Genomic DNA, 15,914 nt, shown 5'->3' with positions numbered 1-15,914 from the left:
CAGGTTAAATATTATACATATTAACAAGCCACCTTAATGCCTAAAAACAGTAAAAAAAGAAGAAAGATTACAGTGAAAAGCATAATTCTCTGTGTCCTAGGAGGCAAACCAGTTGTATCTATTAAATCATGAGCTGCAGAATTAAATGCTATTTGGGTTACAAACATTGTGTTCCAGGGGGTGCTACAAACAGTTTCTGATTCATTATTATTCTTAACAATTTAATATTGGCAATGTGACCATTAATAACTAAATCCTCACTTCAAGGGGCTGATATTTCATGATTCACATTCAAGCAACGCAGGAGAGTCACTATAAAACTTCAGTCTTTATTTCTGCTCTGTTAGGCTGCAGTCAGGAATGTCCTTTAGGTGTAATCCAAGGGGCTGCATTGTTGTCCACCTACTCACAAGTGGACACGGGGTGGGGGGGGAGGAACAAAATGCCAGGCTTTTGTCAGAGGTTATTTTCAGCTTGGTGATAGCAATGGCATTGCTCAGATCCCTGAAACTCTCATTCCCCTCCCCTCCCAGCTTATAGGGCTGGCAGGGCATTTAAGGAGGGCAGGGACCCCTCCTGTTCCAACCCTTGGAGGCCCAAGGAGAGAGGGAGACACTTCAAGCAACTCCGGTGAGTTGAGTCCGGCGGGTTCTGCCAAGACTGTCTTGATACAAGGGTTTGGGCAATTTTTTTCCTAACAGGTGGTTTCTTAACGAAGAAAAACGTGCAGGGATAGTACAGAAACGTGATTCCTACAGAGCTGAGAGCAGCATTTTAGGTTTGGAGCAGCCAGCTGATAAGAGATTCTTCTGGGCTTCTCAGCCTGGGGAGTAGCTACTGGTGTTGCAAGAACAGAGTTGTGGGGATCCTCGTTAGAGACGCTCATTTTGACTAGGAAAGGCTGGATAACTAAAGTTCCAGAGTGCTTAAAAATTGTGTTTTAAAAGCTACTGAATTATTTGTTCTAAAGATGATTTGGTTTTAAAAAGCATAGGTACAAAGCATACAAATTTGGGTGCTTTCGTGATTTCTCGCTTAATAGTAATGTAGAAGGAAAAAAACCAAAACACCCCCCCTCAGCCTTCAAAATATTTAATGTTAGTGACCAATTGGCTTTATATCAAATAGGAATAAAACTTCTATGCAGACTTAGCAGAAAATGGCTAGACAACTGGATGCAGGATGACAGAATTATTCCCACCTCCATCACTTAAGCGTTACAAGAGAGTGGGATTGATCAAGGCTTCAGAAAAGCCCCAATAATTTAAATAAAGAAATACATGTTTTTACTTTGAAATAATTTTACCCTTAGGTAGAAAGCTTTTCAAAGAATAAGCCTTGTATGTACATAAAATAATTCTGTGTCTTAATCATCACGGTGCTATTTCAAAGTAGGTAATAGCTTTACTTGGCACTTAAAAGACTTCAGTGCACAGTAAAAGGATTTAGAGAAGGATCTCATGGAAGGAAAAGTGAAAGCTGATAGCCCAGGACTAGGTCTGGAAAAAGGAATGGGACATTTGTACAGCAGGATGCAGCTTTCCACAGCCACATGGATCAAACTGAACTCCGAGCACGTATTTACAAATTTGTGAGTGTGGGGTGTCACTGGTTTTTAAGTCAGAACAAAGTAGTACCTTGTCCTACTTGTAGGATGAATGAAGTGCCTTGTCAGGGTACCATATTTTTTGGAGATGCAAACTTAAATTTCTGCAAAAGTGTGCATCAAGGAAGCTTCAAAAGAAACGTGGCATCCCTATGCTAGAAAATAACTGATAACTTGGAAGGTATGGCACTAATTAATAAACTTAAAATTCACCTGTATCCAAAGCCCACTGAACGAATGAGAAAAAATATGAGTATAAACAATAACAATATCAATGAGCTCAGCCTTCAAACACAAACGTTTCCTCTGTTGGGAATCTGTCCTGCTGAGAGAGAACTCAGCCTGCAAGGGACTGGATTTCGACAGAAACACCTCCAGGCTGTTGGAGATGCAGTGGCAGGAACTGTGCCTTGCACTGCAGACCAGTCGAGATAAAATCTCCCCGTGAGTGTTGGTTGCAGAGAAAGAGAGAAACTACAGCAGCATTTTGTTGCTACTGTATAAAGGAAGAGATATATTATTACCCCCACGGGGCTGGTGGGGCGAGTTACAGCGAGGAGGGTCAAATGAGTCACTGGTGGTCACAGGACAGGTCACAGCAGGGCTGTGATTAGATATCAGAGTGAACTCCTGGCTGCACTGGCATCTCCCACGGACTTCAGAGGGGATAAGAATTTCAAATGCAGCCCTGATACTCGCATTTCAGTGTGGGCAGGGATATTTGGATTTGATACCATTACTGCTCATTCATTAGGTAAGGCACTGGTATTCTTTGAGTCCAGACAAACCATGTAGCTGGGACTGAAATGAAGAGACAGATGGAAGGCACACCCTACCCATCATCCCCATCCAGCAATTCTACTACCAAGTGCTCACAAAGACCAACATTTCCTATTCTGTTTATCCCCTTCAAAGCCATCCTGCAGCACATGTGGCACCCGAGATAATCCTCCCAGCCACACAACACACGACTTCTGTAGCCCATTCAGATAAGGCCTGAGCTCCAGACTGTCCAATCCACCAGCATGTAGAAAGGAAAGCCTTGTGTTTAGAACAGAAGCACCAAAAAAACTACTTTCAACACCTTTTTTTCACCTGCAGCACAGTCTGGCCTTTTACTTACCTTACACTGCCTTTTATTCCTCTACACAACTGCATCAGGCCAGCACTGCATCCACCACCCACTGAGCTCAGGGGATCTAAATATATTTTTGGGTTATACTCTTATCAATAGCACTTTGATTAGAGGAAGGCACTCGGTGACAGCGATGTGACACCCAGATTGGTACAGTATGACTAACAGCCCAAAAGAAGACGGCTCACAATGTTTCCATGCCCGAGCAGAGCACACAAGCACTTCAAAGGCTCCCTTGCTCCAAGCCTGGCCTATATAGTAGTGATATAAGCTCTAAATAACGGGAGGCATGTATCCCTGGCTGCACAATATAAAACCCACTCCCTATAGTAACTGCATGTTGAGGAATGATACAAGCTGCAGAATAGTAACAGAGCGAGTACAAGAACACTCCTCCAGCTTAACAGTACCATGAGCTGCAGTACTAACACTCAAAAGTTTATTTAATAGTAAATAAACACATTTATTACGTTTAGGATGAGTCCGCCCTACTTCCCGCTAGATCACCAGAATTTAACAAGCACCATGTGGTGAGCAGACATTGCAAGTTAACCAGATTAAGACAACTAAGTTCAGGGAATTTCAAGGGGATTTAGATACTGACATCCAAGGAAATTATGTGAAATGAAGATTTTTGGTTTTTTTTTTTTTTTCTGCTGGCAAGTGGGAGACCGAGTTCCATTTGCACGTTGTGAGGATGGAGCTAGAGTTTAGAGGAGCAGAAAACTACGAATGCCATGTACCCTGTGGAGTTTATTTGCACAGGCAGCATCCACAGGGATGGCACTGCAGTTCAGTGTCCAGAGAGATGATCAAAGCAAGGACAGGACCTGCCCTGGTACCTCACCCAGCTGTTACTCCAGCCAGAGCACACATCGTGGCATACACTGCTCTTCCTACCCCGGCATCCTTATGGGAATAGTTTTACTGTGACTTTCTCCTTCCTCCTCCAGCTTCCCATCAGGTGATGCCAAGAAAACATGGAAAATGTGTATGCATGCCCAGTCATGTTACTATAATTATCCTCAGGGACAATGGTTCTTCTAAGAGCTCTAACCACGGCCCCTGACAGCACAAGGCTCACTATCACACATTATCAGACTTTTTCAGAGATTATTTTTCCCCCTTCAGCTAATGATGTAATTGGAGCTGCTTTCCAACAGCTATCCCGTTGCCAAAGACAGAGATGCTTGGTTTGCCTTTGAGGGGAACTAACACAGCACAAACAGCTTTGCAGAGACCAGAGGTACCAACCTCCCTGGCAGCTGCCAGCGCTGCCTCAGCTGGGAAGGGATTCCGCTGGAAACCCGATTTGAAAGGGAACACCGCGAACACAGAAATCTCATTTTAATTTTCAAGGAAGTGTCACAAAACCGATTTTTACCCCCAGTCTCTCTTCCTTCTTTTAAAAATGTTTGAAGTGTCACTTGAGCTATTTTCGTAAGAGAAAATGGCACCAGTATGAAAGTACTTAAAAAATATAGAATGGTGGAATGAGAATAAGATTCTACCTATATGAAAGATTTCTCTCTGTGCCTTTGTCTCACATTTAAAAGAAATGAAAAAAGAATTTAGCAGTGCTGTTCAGTAAAGGCTTCACTGAGTGAGAGGGATCAAATCCAATATATGTTTCTTACTCCAGCTTCATATTCTTAGTCGTTACACTACAAATAAACAGAATTAGAGGAAAGCTGAGTTTTCTTTTCCCTTTTGCATCATTACTGTTTTGGAACTGCCATGGCAGTTCATGAGCAGCCTCCCAAGAGAGCTGAGAGGGTCTGGAAAAGATTAATGATGGTGCTGCTGTGTGACAGCAAAGGACTGGGCTGACTGAGCTGGGGAGGGTGTTCAGCTGAGCATAAATCAGCCTCACAAAGAGGAGGGGAGGTTGGATCCTGCATGAGGATGACAGGTGTGCTGTCTACCCACAGGTACCAGTCACAACAGAGACTATTTAATTACACAGGGTTAAGGAGATACTAATCACTGTTGTGCTAAGGCAGAGAGGCTTGGATGTGCTGGTACCTGCACTGTTATCAAACACTGACTGCAAAACCTGCTCACATTGCCGTGTCTCTGGTGCTGTGGCTTCAGTGTGTGCACACACTCCCATGCCACCTTCCTTTAGCTGGACAGCTGTGTCTCTTATACCATTGTAGGATTTTTGGTGTTAGTTGCCAAAAAGAATTCTCTCCAGGTTGCAGAGCTGGCACATAAACATTGTTCGTTTCATTCTGAAATTCAGAAGATTACAGAAGTCACTAAGATGATGATAAGCAGGGGACATTAGTGTCCAGGGTGAATATATAGTAAAATATTAGTCTAAAATGCAAGTGATTGAAAATACTGGCTTATGTTACATCACTACTGTGATTTAGATCACTGCAAACTCCCCTCTATCTCTCACTTGACCTCAGAAGAAAATCCTCAGGTGGCAGCCCCGATTCAGCCTTCAAAACCCTTTTCCTAGTTGGAAGTATCTTATGGTGAATTTAATCAAACACAAATAGCACAAGCAGGCTTCAAAATAACTATAATAAGAAGGTGAGTGGTTTTCCAAGAAGGAGAAGGAAGGCCTGTGCCAGGAGCTTGGAACAACCTGATAATATGACGTGCAGGTGACAAGATGACGTCCCAGCCTTTCCAGAAACGATGACTCAAACAAGAAAACAGAAGGGCAGCCTGAGGGCTGGGCTCGTTTCTGATGTGTGATAGCACAATCATCAGGAAGGGCACTGAGCCACCAGGCCACCTGAGCTGGGCTCCTGCCCCTCACACTGCCCTCCCGTGACCTTGGCCAAGTCACTTCGACAGTCACCGCAACAGCAACCACTGCTCTTCTTTTCCCTTATGTTCAGATTTCAAAAACAACTGGCAAAGAAAGAAAAAAACCTGCCTTAAGCACCTTAGGAACCTGACTGTTATAACCTTACAATGGCTGAGCAGCACAGGGACCTTGCAGCTGCCTCGTGAGGAATTCAGGAAAGCAACAAACAACGTGTTTCTGTTGATGCGTCCTCGTTAAAGTGCCCTTGTTAAACTTCAAGGTGGAATTAGCCAGGTATGAACTGTATAAAAAAATATCATGCTGGCAAAAAAACATGTGACCAAGGCAGCTCATGGGGTAGTGGATGAAGCAGCACTTGCTTTGGAGAGGTATAAACAGTCTACCTGCTAACAGAGAGTCGAGGTAGGAAACTGTTCTGTAGAAAATTTAATGCCAAATACTGTCCACACTTTTGCTCCAACTCCAGTAAAGCTTCAAAGGGTTTGCTACCCTTCATTAAAATTTGCCTCAAAAACCAGATCAACCCACACTAAGCAAAAACTGAGGGGGAAAAGGCTACACTGGGGTACAGAAAATGACTATTTGATGGAAAATGCATTGCAAGTATGCAAGAGCAGTTGACTGGAGAGGGGGAAAAATACAATACCTTTTTCTTTTTTTTTTTTTTAAATCGAGCTGTTCTGTTTGAAATAATTCACTTTGCAATTTGATTTTCTAGGTTACCTCTCAGAGACAGGATGCCGAACTGGGGGGGCGGAGCCAAATGTGGTGCCTGTGAGAAGACCGTGTACCACGCCGAGGAAATCCAGTGCAATGGAAGGAGCTTCCACAAGTCCTGCTTCCTCTGCAGTAAGCTGGCCTGCCCTGGTTCGACTTCACAACATCCCCACAGCTCTGTATAAAACCTTCCATCAGTTCTAGCACGTTTGCTTTTGTATTACTGTGCAGGCAGTTTTTTAGCCCTTTACCCCAAGCAACCTGCATCTTGGGCTCCTGGATTTTCTCTTTCCAAGGATTAGCTGGTTTTTGTTAGGGACACTCAGGTGCTGCAGGGTCATGGTATTAGGGCCCGTCTCCCAAAAAAACCTTCCCCTCTGTCCCACAACTCGGCATATTACAGGTTTGCTTCAAGTTAAAAAGTCCAGCAGAACTAAACAAACACTCATCAGACAGAAGGATGTGTTATTAGGCTGTTAGAGGACATGATTACTTTGACAGTGAGCCCTAACATTAATCCATTTCACACAGAAAAGCTGCAAGACATCATCCTGGTGGCATCAAAACCTCCTCCCAACACTCTGCACTTACCTTAGTCTCCTCCTCCTCGTATTTCCCTCTCACTTGCTCTTTCCCTCCCACACTCCACTGTGATGTTGGGCAGGTGGCTTCCAGAAATCTTGCTTTCTCTGCAGATGAGCTAGCACTTAAAGAAACAAACAAACAAACAAAATAATCAGAGAGAAGGTATCAATTCAGCTCTGCTTGCCCTCTGTGGAGAGAGAGCAAACAATTTGCTAAGAAGTAAAAGTAGATGAAGGGTAGATGCAGACAATGCTTGAGATTTAGTACCTCTGCAGCATAAATTCCACTGAATCCAATTTCTCACCCTCTTTTCCTGGAAGGAAAGAAGGTATGAGGTTATTACACACTTTGCTGACATGATGCAGTCAATGCAGAACAAGTTTCAAAGGACACACAGGAGGCTTTCTTCAAGTGCCCTGCAAGTGATGCCTAAAAGGCAGAATAAGAAAGAATTCCTTCAAAAGCTCTTCAGTTATCTGACGACCTTCAGCCAATTCTTACAGAATGGTAAAAGAAAAAAAAAAAATCCCAGTCTCAACTGGTGCCTTCTTATTGCTTCCATGTGCAGTTTATAATAATTAATATTAAAAATCAGAGAAACTAATAAAAATAAGCATCTGTCCTAATAGAACATAGTTAATAATATTTCTCATTTTTAAATTTCATTCTTAGTATAACTGATTTTTTTTTTTAGTGATTCGTGATAAACAATATACATACATCACATTCTGACAACAGTTTGGTTTGTTTCGGTGGCTTTTTTGGTTGCTTAGATGGTTGTGTATTCTGTTGTGGATATTTTATCCTACTTATCTTTCCTTTGTAAGTCTGAGCTAAATTACTGATAGGTTAGATACTAAAAAAAGTACTCCCATCAGAAATATGTTTAAGGTCAAAAAGTAAAGATGCATCTAAGCCCAGCTGGCACATGAGAGGTATGGTAATTGGCTTTACTTTTACCATGATTCACACACACTGTTCAGCAGCTCTGGATGCCTCAGGATCATGTATCACATTCAAGGGCTTTTCTATGAACCAATTATAGGATTTCATTTCTCAACAGAAGGAAACCAATCCTCCCCAGAGTAATCTCAGGTATGGAAAGAGTTAACCTGTTTAGCTGAGCTTTCCTATATTTCAGTATTAAAAATATTGCAAACATGTCACATATTTTACATAATATTTGACAAATCAGACAAAACAGAGCAGTAGTTTTTAACCAAAGAGTTCAATTTCAGCAAAATCATAAACAATGCAAAGCAATCTGTTGACACGGGAAGAATCAGACAAGCTAAACTCTAAATCACACTCTCTCTGCTGCACAGTTTTCCCCTACGAAAGTCATGAGAGAGAAACCTCTTTCCAGCAGTCCCTGCCTCCCGTGCTGCTGTTCACCTGCAGATTGTTGTTTCCCTGTCAGGTTTTGCTCAAGCTGCAGCTGTGAGGGACATTTGGCAGGACCTCACACTGTCAACCCGAGCCTCCTCGGTGCCGGAGGGTGACCAGGATCTGTTGGGCAGACGACAGGTCTCAAAGTTATTTCAACAATAGCACTTCAAGGGCTTCTGCTCCATCTGTTGTGGTGAATTGATACCCTATCCCCGAGGTGCCAGAAATAGAAACACTTTATCTGCTGCTAGAGTTTCCATCATCCCTTAACTCCCTTAGCAAACATAATTACCATCTCCGAGCAGAAGAGACTGGAGCACGAGGGGATCAGATTCACACATTTACAGAAGCCCTTCATTTTATCTCTATTAACTATAAAGGTCTTTGCAAAACATTTTCCCCTCTGTGCAGTACAGGGAGGAGGAAAGCCAAAGATAAGCAGAGGGCTGGGGACACGTGAGTAGTGTTTTATGCAGTCTGGTCTATCAGAAGGTGTCCCTGTCCATAACAGGGGGTTGGAACTGGATGATTTTTAAAGTGCCTTCCAACCCAAACCATTCCAGGGTTCTATAATTAAAGCCACAGAGATTCCAGTATTGGCTTAAATTACCTGAGGTGGATGAATTTGACTCACAGGAGGATATTTAAACTAAACATAGGGGCAAGGGACTAATCAAACCCTCAGCTGGCTCCTCTAGAGCTTGCACTTCCAGCCACCGTCAATACTTCTGTATTTCACAGCTTTCTGGGGCGTACATGAACTAAGAAACTCGAATTTCCAAGCTGTCCACAGCTCACGCATGACTGGAACGCCCTCTGCAGGACATGTACTTGCTCAAAGCATAGATTCTCACTTACCAGGGTCCCCAAATAAGCAGCTGTTAGTAGAGTCTAATCCTTCCAAAGCTGAGGCTTGGCTTAAAGCAGTGCTGCGGAGGACATAACTTGTATTCCCCGGTGAAAGCTGGGCATTCCTATGGCATCTTCTGTCCAAAGGTCTCCCAGATCTTTCCTAGCGAGCTAAGCCAAGCAATATTTTTCTGTAACAAACACCACTTGTAAGAGGTCTCTGTTTTGGGAATGGCTTTAGTCATACTCCTGTCATCCCAGAGGAAGCCCAACGGAGCTGAGATTTACTTGCTCTGCCTTGGTGCCACAGCTAAAATAAACAAATAATAGTAAAAAACAACAACAACAACAAAAAAACAACCCAAACAAACAAACAAAAAAAAAACCAACAACATATCCTACCTGACTCTGGACATGGTATTATGTCAAAGCCTCTTTTAGAAACAAATAGCCTGGGCTGAGCTGAGAAAGCCACCACAGACTCAAGAGAGAATATTTTGAAAGGTCCAGATGCACAGTGGAATCAGTGCCCCTGCAACCTCCTTTCCCCCCCTTTTTTTTTAAAGGAGTTTAGGATGGTTATCTCGAATCCATCTTAACTTCACAGACCTAGACAAATTGCCTTGCCAAGCCCACGATTTCCCTGGGGTTACACTGTAACTTCAGAGAGGCAAAACAGGAGCCTGCTGTGTGCACACAACCTATTTTAGCCACAGCCCAGTCAAGTTTTACACCGACCAGCTCCTTGTTCTATATTTTTAAAGGTAAAAAACCCCGGCCAACACTAACTGTAACTACTCTAAACCGCATGAATACAAATGTGAAAACGCAGGTGTTGACAGATGCCTCTCTCTGCCTGTACCCAGTGGCCTGCAGGAAAGCTCTGGACAGCACCACAGTGGCAGCTCACGAGTCCGAAATCTACTGCAAGACCTGCTACGGGAGGAAATACGGTCCCAAAGGCGTCGGCTTCGGGCAAGGGGCCGGATGCCTCAGCACTGACACCGGAGACCACCTGGGCTTGAACCTGCAACAGTGAGTTAATCCCCACCGACAGCACCTTTGTCTGGCCCTACTTTGCCTCTTAGGAGGGTGTTTTAGGTATTTTATTCTGTCTCCATAACAACACCCAGCGTAAGCAGCAGAGCAGGCTTTCCTACAGCCTTTCCTTCCAGGGGCACGGTAATTTACCAGTTTTTAATGATGCTCAGTCTCTCTAAGGCTTCTTTACAAATTATTTTCTCCTTCAATAGGCAATTATTGTGCAGAAGCGGCCTTTATATGCCACCACAGCTGTAAATATCCACTGCAATTGTATGTTGCCATTTGTAGCACAGTGGTAAAGTCACATTCACTATAGAAAATGAGAATATATGTATATTTTTTCTTTTTTTTTTTTGCTGTCAGAGGCTAAAATCCAGTTAGGTTTTACTCTTAAGAGAAATAATCACACTACCACATACTGCTAGCTCTCCTCTCAGTGGGGGAAATAACATTTCTAAATCCTCCCTGTGGCTTGAATAACACTTACAAACACACTGAGGATGTGTTTGAACAAAGGAATTCTAATGGGATACCATCTTCCAAAAGCACATAATTAGCTCTGACAGTACATTTTTACAGGATTTGTGTTTGGTGTTTTTTTTATTTGGTTTTTTTTTTTTTTTTTTTTTTTTACAATTCTCAAAGCTGCACATTTCCAAATCAGCAACGCTTCCTTCTGGTCTAACTATGAGGAAACCAATTAACCAGTATGCTGTGTAGGGAATAAAAGCTTAAACAATGTATTCAAATGCGGCTCCTTGTGCGATATGAAGCCACTGTGGGCAGAGTTCTGCATCAAAAACTGTCACATCCTGTAGATATAATGACCTGTTGCCAGTCCAGCAATCCAGTCATTCAGAAATCGTCCTGTGAAAGGCTTTAAGCACAAACCCATAATGCACAACGGCCAGAAACACAAAGCAAAGCTACTCCTCTGATGTTGCTTTTGACCCTGGGCCAGGTAAAAACCCCAGTTCCCTTGCCCAAATGTTTCACTGCCTAATGAAACATCTGCATGCAAAACATCTGTGTTTTTATTTTCCACTCATTGAGCAACAGCAGACAGCCAGTTACAAAGGACAGAGTGGTCTTCTGCTTGTATTTTCCTTCTTGCCTCTCCATAAAACAACACTGTTTTTTATTCTCACTTTTCATTAAATGCAATCCTTTCTGCATGTCAGCTGCTGTCAGCTCCATGTGCTCAGCCCAGAACAGGTAACATCAGAGCCTACAGTAGCAGCTTTTCCATCACACAACACAGAATTCACTAGAGTACTTTGATTTTCTCCCTTTTTATCCCCAGTTTGCACGTCACATAACGGCAATTTAGTATTTTTCATCCCTTACCAAAAAAACCCCATGAAATACTTTTTCTAAGGAAGGTAACATTTGAAGCAGCATTTAAAAAGCACTGAAACCTTGTGTTTTAGGGGGTCGCCAAAGCCTGCTCGCCCTTCTACACCAACTAATGCTTCCAAGTTTGCCAAAAAGATGGTAGATGTGGATAAATGTCCCCGTTGTGGCAAGTCAGTGTATGCTGCAGAGAAGATCATGGGAGGAGGAAAAGTAAGTAGTCACTTCAGCACTAGAAACACAGTTTTATAAGGGTGATAAACTGTAGCTAATAGTTCCTTGATCATTCAAATTTTCACTCATAGTCTCGATGAAGAAAACATGAAGTAGCAAATTGCTCGAGTGGGATATACTTTCAGGTCTGAAATCAAGTGCTTTTTTGTAAATTTTCTTCATCTTTTCCCTTCTTTTTGATGTCTGAAGAACAACCCCTGGCTGCTGTACAGCCTGGCTCCTCCTCCACCTCTGGGGGATATTTATAAACATTTATCTGCAGTGGCAATTACAGATACATTAAAGAGATCCTGTAACCAGAAAAGCAGAAGCCTTTCCCAAATGACATGCAAAGCTCTCTCCTAGAGGAACTCTCACTAGAATGTGATCTCTGCACACTGAAGAAGTGGCCAAAACGAGAGCAGTATCTCCAGCTCCCTGCTTTTTACTAGGCCTCCATTAACAAGTGTGCATCAATAACAAAGTCACTCGGTGACTCTTGAAGTTACTCTTAAAGTAACTGGAAAAAAGACTAACCTGGGGTGACTAAAAGCGGAAGCCACGAGATCAACAAAAAGATTTTAACCTTTTCACATCGCAAAAAGCAGCAGTTCTTGGCTTCTTTGCCCTTTCTGTGATACACAATGAATTGTCTTCATCTCCTCAGCCTTGGCACAAGACGTGTTTCCGCTGCGCTATTTGTGGCAAGAGTTTGGAATCCACGAATGTTACGGACAAAGACGGAGAGCTCTACTGTAAAGGTGAGAGCTGCAGAGCTAAAATTAGTCCTCTTTAGACCTGGCAAGGCCATCATGACTTACCTTGTTCCATGCTTAACAACTTCAGGAAATTTCATTTTGCCTTTTTTTTTTTTTTAAACAACTTTCTGAAAGCAAAGCAAAGAGCCGTGGTGATGTTGCAATTGCAGCTCATGCTATCGACATTTAAAGTTTAAAGCTGTGATTTTTCTACAAATATCCCTCAGATCTACCCTCAGATCTTCTTACAGAACATTGGCCATATCTGCTGGGCAGGCTCACCTGTTCACCTGCACCATCTCACTCAGCAAAATAAAAAATCCACATAGATACAGATCTTCAGAGGTCATCTGGAATTCTTGCCAATTAAAGATACTTCCACTGTATTGGTAGCACAGAAGATAATGCATTGATACTAAATTATATTTCTAGATGTTTTCAAATCCAGAAAGTTCATAGACTTTACTTGACTCCCAGAAACAGCTAGAGGGGGAAAAATATGCCAAGGTTTTGTACCCCAGGCTAAACTTTATAGAGAGCCCTAAAGAAGAATATTTAAGTTCTGTGACTTTGGGTACAATCTGTCAGCCACGAGTGAGCAAATCACCACATCTGGAGAAACATGCTGACCATTACTACTGCTTCCTTAGCAGAGCTGTGACAAAAAACTATGCACAAACTTAGCAACACACAGTTCAACTGGAATGGTTTAAATGCTCATCAGCAGTTTCAGATCTATGCTCCTGTTCTTTTACCTCCTGGAAAATCCCTGACTCACTTACTCAGCCTGTATGACTCACCAGACCAAGTTTTACCGAGTATTTTCAGATAGGAAAACAGCTTTAATGAAAATATAAATCTGTAGTTCCTTAATTTTTTTTTTTTTGAGATCACCAGATGAGACTTTTGTGTAATTCAAACACGTGATTTCAGTTTCACAATTAAAACCCACCAGCACTCGTGGGAAATAGGCTATTTCAGATTTCCTTCCTTTTATTGACTCAAATTTGGTAGTGATCTAAAAACTAAAACCAAAAGGCATTTACCCCTACCTGAGAACATTCAGAATTCACAAACATCTTCCCCCCCCCACCCCCTCCTTCTTTTGCAGTTTGCTATGCAAAAAATTTCGGTCCCAAAGGAATCGGGTTTGGTGGCCTCACTCAAGTGGAAAAGAAAGAATGTGAATGAGAAGAAATGGATGCAGCAGTCTCACAAACTGATGCTGATGCCACCAAGTGAGAGCTGCTCAAGTAAAACATTAAACATCACATATTGCTAAGAACACAGGGCATTTGGGGCAAGATTTTCCACCCTGCAGGAAGAATTTGTGAGCTTATATCTTAAGAAATTCTTAGATTAGGTTACAAAGGTACAGTGATAGCTTTGTGTCTGTTTTATAGTAAACAAAGACAAAAAAATCCCTTGTGTAATATTATTGCTTCTTAAACTAGTATTTAGCACATTTTAGACTGGAGTTTTAGACTCAGCTTAGTGTCCCATCGAGGTACCTTATGGAGTGCAGGGTCTGAGGGTTCCAGCTATTTTAATATTATTGTATTTCCCTCTGTTCACAATGTTACTCTATTCCTACCAAACTCCTAGGTGTGTTTTGAACATGTTGGCATTTTGTGTTGTAGGTTACAGGTAGAGGTTATTCACCTTGAGACAATTAAAAAGGGTTTGAAATTCTTTCTACCAAGGGGAGGTATTTCCAAAGAAAAACAAAGCTTTCCTAGGATGCAGCGTTGTAAGTTTTGTTACTGTCTGTTTTTAGGCTACAATAAAGTACTGACTGCTTCACATTATTGTTATTTAAATTTGATTGTGCTTTTGTATTCCACAATGTTGCAGATTTCAAGATGAACCAAATCCCCCATTTCTTAACTACAAGAATTGCATTCCATTGCACTACTTGACTCTTATGTTGTCTAGATGGTATTTAACTTTAATTTTCTCACCTTGACCTCTTTCCCTGTGGGTTTTCATTGCTACCAACTTTGACTTACATTCACCCCAGTGCCCCAGGGGCCCTCCCAAACTGACACTGTAGCCTCTTCTTGGCTGACATCAGCCATTAAAGATCTATGCATGCAGCTGGTAATAATTCCCTCTTTTTATATACATTGCTATTTTTCCATCATGAACTTACCCATCTTCATACACTCACAGGGCATATGAATAAATAAAATAAAAAATAAAAAGCTCTATTTTATTACATGTAAACCTTTCAAATACAAAGACTCATCGGAGGTTTTCACAGCATAAGAAACAAGATTACAATGTAACCATCATATTAAGTTTTTAAATATGAACATTCACCTTAGATTTCAAATGTAATTGCCTTTTACTATCTGCAAGGATAAAGCAGAGGGTACCAACGTGGTTTTGAAAGCACTTGGAGCCACTCTCAGTCTGTTTGTCCTGCCAGCTCCTGATCGGTGTCAGGGCCACTGGGAGGGACTCAAAACCCAAAGAAATCCCAAATCCTACCGAGGGACTCGTCCAAAGGAAGAAAGCAAAGCCATTTTTGCCATCCACAGCTTCAAAACCTGTTCAAAATCCTAGGACAACAATACTGGGATTCACAGGAAACTTCTTAGCGCTCTTGGTTCCATTTTAATGTACCTTTAGTCCTCAAGGAGCAGCTTGGAGAACTTACCCTGGGATTCAGAGGCCAAGCAGGGCTTGCTTTGGATTGCCTTGAACCTCTGGCCCCAGCTGGTGCAAAGACAGCTTGGGCCAGTGGGGTTAAACACGCTTTCCTACCAAAACAATTGCTGTATCCCCTAGAAATTACCCCAAGTTTTCAGATAAAAATATCACCTCTGTCCCCACTGAGTCACCCCAGGTTTTGCCAGTTGGGAGCTGCAACGAGGCTGTAAATTCAAAGGCAGCAGGAGAAGATGTATCAGCAAAAGGCAGAAAGAAGGGGACAGGTTTCAGAAAACATTTCTGCAATATCATTAATAACTATCTCCAGTTTCCCAGTGAGAAGAACATGAATGCACCACCACCAAGGCCTGACAGTCCCCTGCAGCCAGAGCTCAGCACACACCCAGAGAGGCAACTCCATCACCTGAAAGGAAAAAAAGAAGAGATAATTTAATTTTTTTAAAAGTCATTTCAAGCTCTTCCAAGCAAAGCAAGACTTGCTCTGGTTTCAGTTGGGTGCACAGTGAGCGGTGGGCACAGGGCACGTCGTTAATGCCCACAGGGATGGTGCTTTCTGGGGGAAGAGCAGCTGACTGATGGCCCAAGTCCAATTGCTGCCCCAATTTTTGATTTGCACAGGACAAACCCTCTGGCAGGAAGGGGTTTTGTTCCTTGTCATGGTCTTTGCCCAGTGTGTCCCTGTGGACAGTGCCAGGCTGGGGTCAGGCACAGGCAGCTGCCAGTACTCTCTAATCCACAGACAATTCTGGGCTCCTGGGCAAACTGCCTCTGGAGGGTTCAGGGGTCTGGTGGGTTGTTTAT

General features: G+C 42.5%; 1 protein-coding gene and 1 long non-coding RNA gene across 2 annotated transcripts; one reads left to right on the top strand and one right to left on the bottom strand.

The window, feature by feature from the left end:
• The first annotated feature begins 6,247 nt into the window (after positions 1–6,247).
• On the top strand, positions 6,248–14,139 carry CSRP3 (cysteine and glycine rich protein 3). Its single transcript, XM_027906008.1, has 5 exons — positions 6,248–6,378; positions 9,936–10,104; positions 11,544–11,679; positions 12,347–12,440; positions 13,549–14,139. The coding sequence occupies exons 1-5, from the start codon at positions 6,267–6,269 to the stop codon at positions 13,626–13,628; spliced, it is 591 nt and encodes a 196-aa protein (XP_027761809.1). The 5' UTR covers positions 6,248–6,266; the 3' UTR covers positions 13,629–14,139.
• On the bottom strand, positions 7,164–9,375 carry LOC114069313. Its single transcript, XR_003573755.1, has 3 exons — positions 9,079–9,375; positions 8,227–8,340; positions 7,164–7,260 (listed from the first exon to the last, which is right to left on the bottom strand). It is a non-coding gene; the product is annotated as an uncharacterized LOC114069313 (long non-coding RNA).
• Positions 14,140–15,914: the final 1,775 nt, after the last annotated feature.

The sequence above is a fragment of the Empidonax traillii genome, unplaced genomic scaffold (genome assembly GCF_003031625.1).
Source record: "Empidonax traillii isolate 1590-97213 ecotype Southwest subspecies unplaced genomic scaffold, ASM303162v1 scaffold1234:size156366, whole genome shotgun sequence".
Taxonomy (NCBI): domain Eukaryota; kingdom Metazoa; phylum Chordata; class Aves; order Passeriformes; family Tyrannidae; genus Empidonax; species Empidonax traillii.
This window is presented reverse-complemented; position numbering and strand designations above follow the sequence as displayed.

Bases quoted from the DNA above. Each gene is read 5' to 3' on its own strand.
- CSRP3 (XM_027906008.1), top strand. From the start codon at position 6,267: ATGCCGAACTGGGGGGGCGGAGCCAAATGTGGTGCCTGTGAGAAGACC. The intron at 6,379-9,935 runs GTAAGCTGGCCT...GCCTGTACCCAG, and splicing joins CAAGTCCTGCTTCCTCTGCA to TGGCCTGCAGGAAAGCTCTG. The intron at 10,105-11,543 runs GTGAGTTAATCC...CTTGTGTTTTAG, and splicing joins CTGGGCTTGAACCTGCAACA to GGGGTCGCCAAAGCCTGCTC.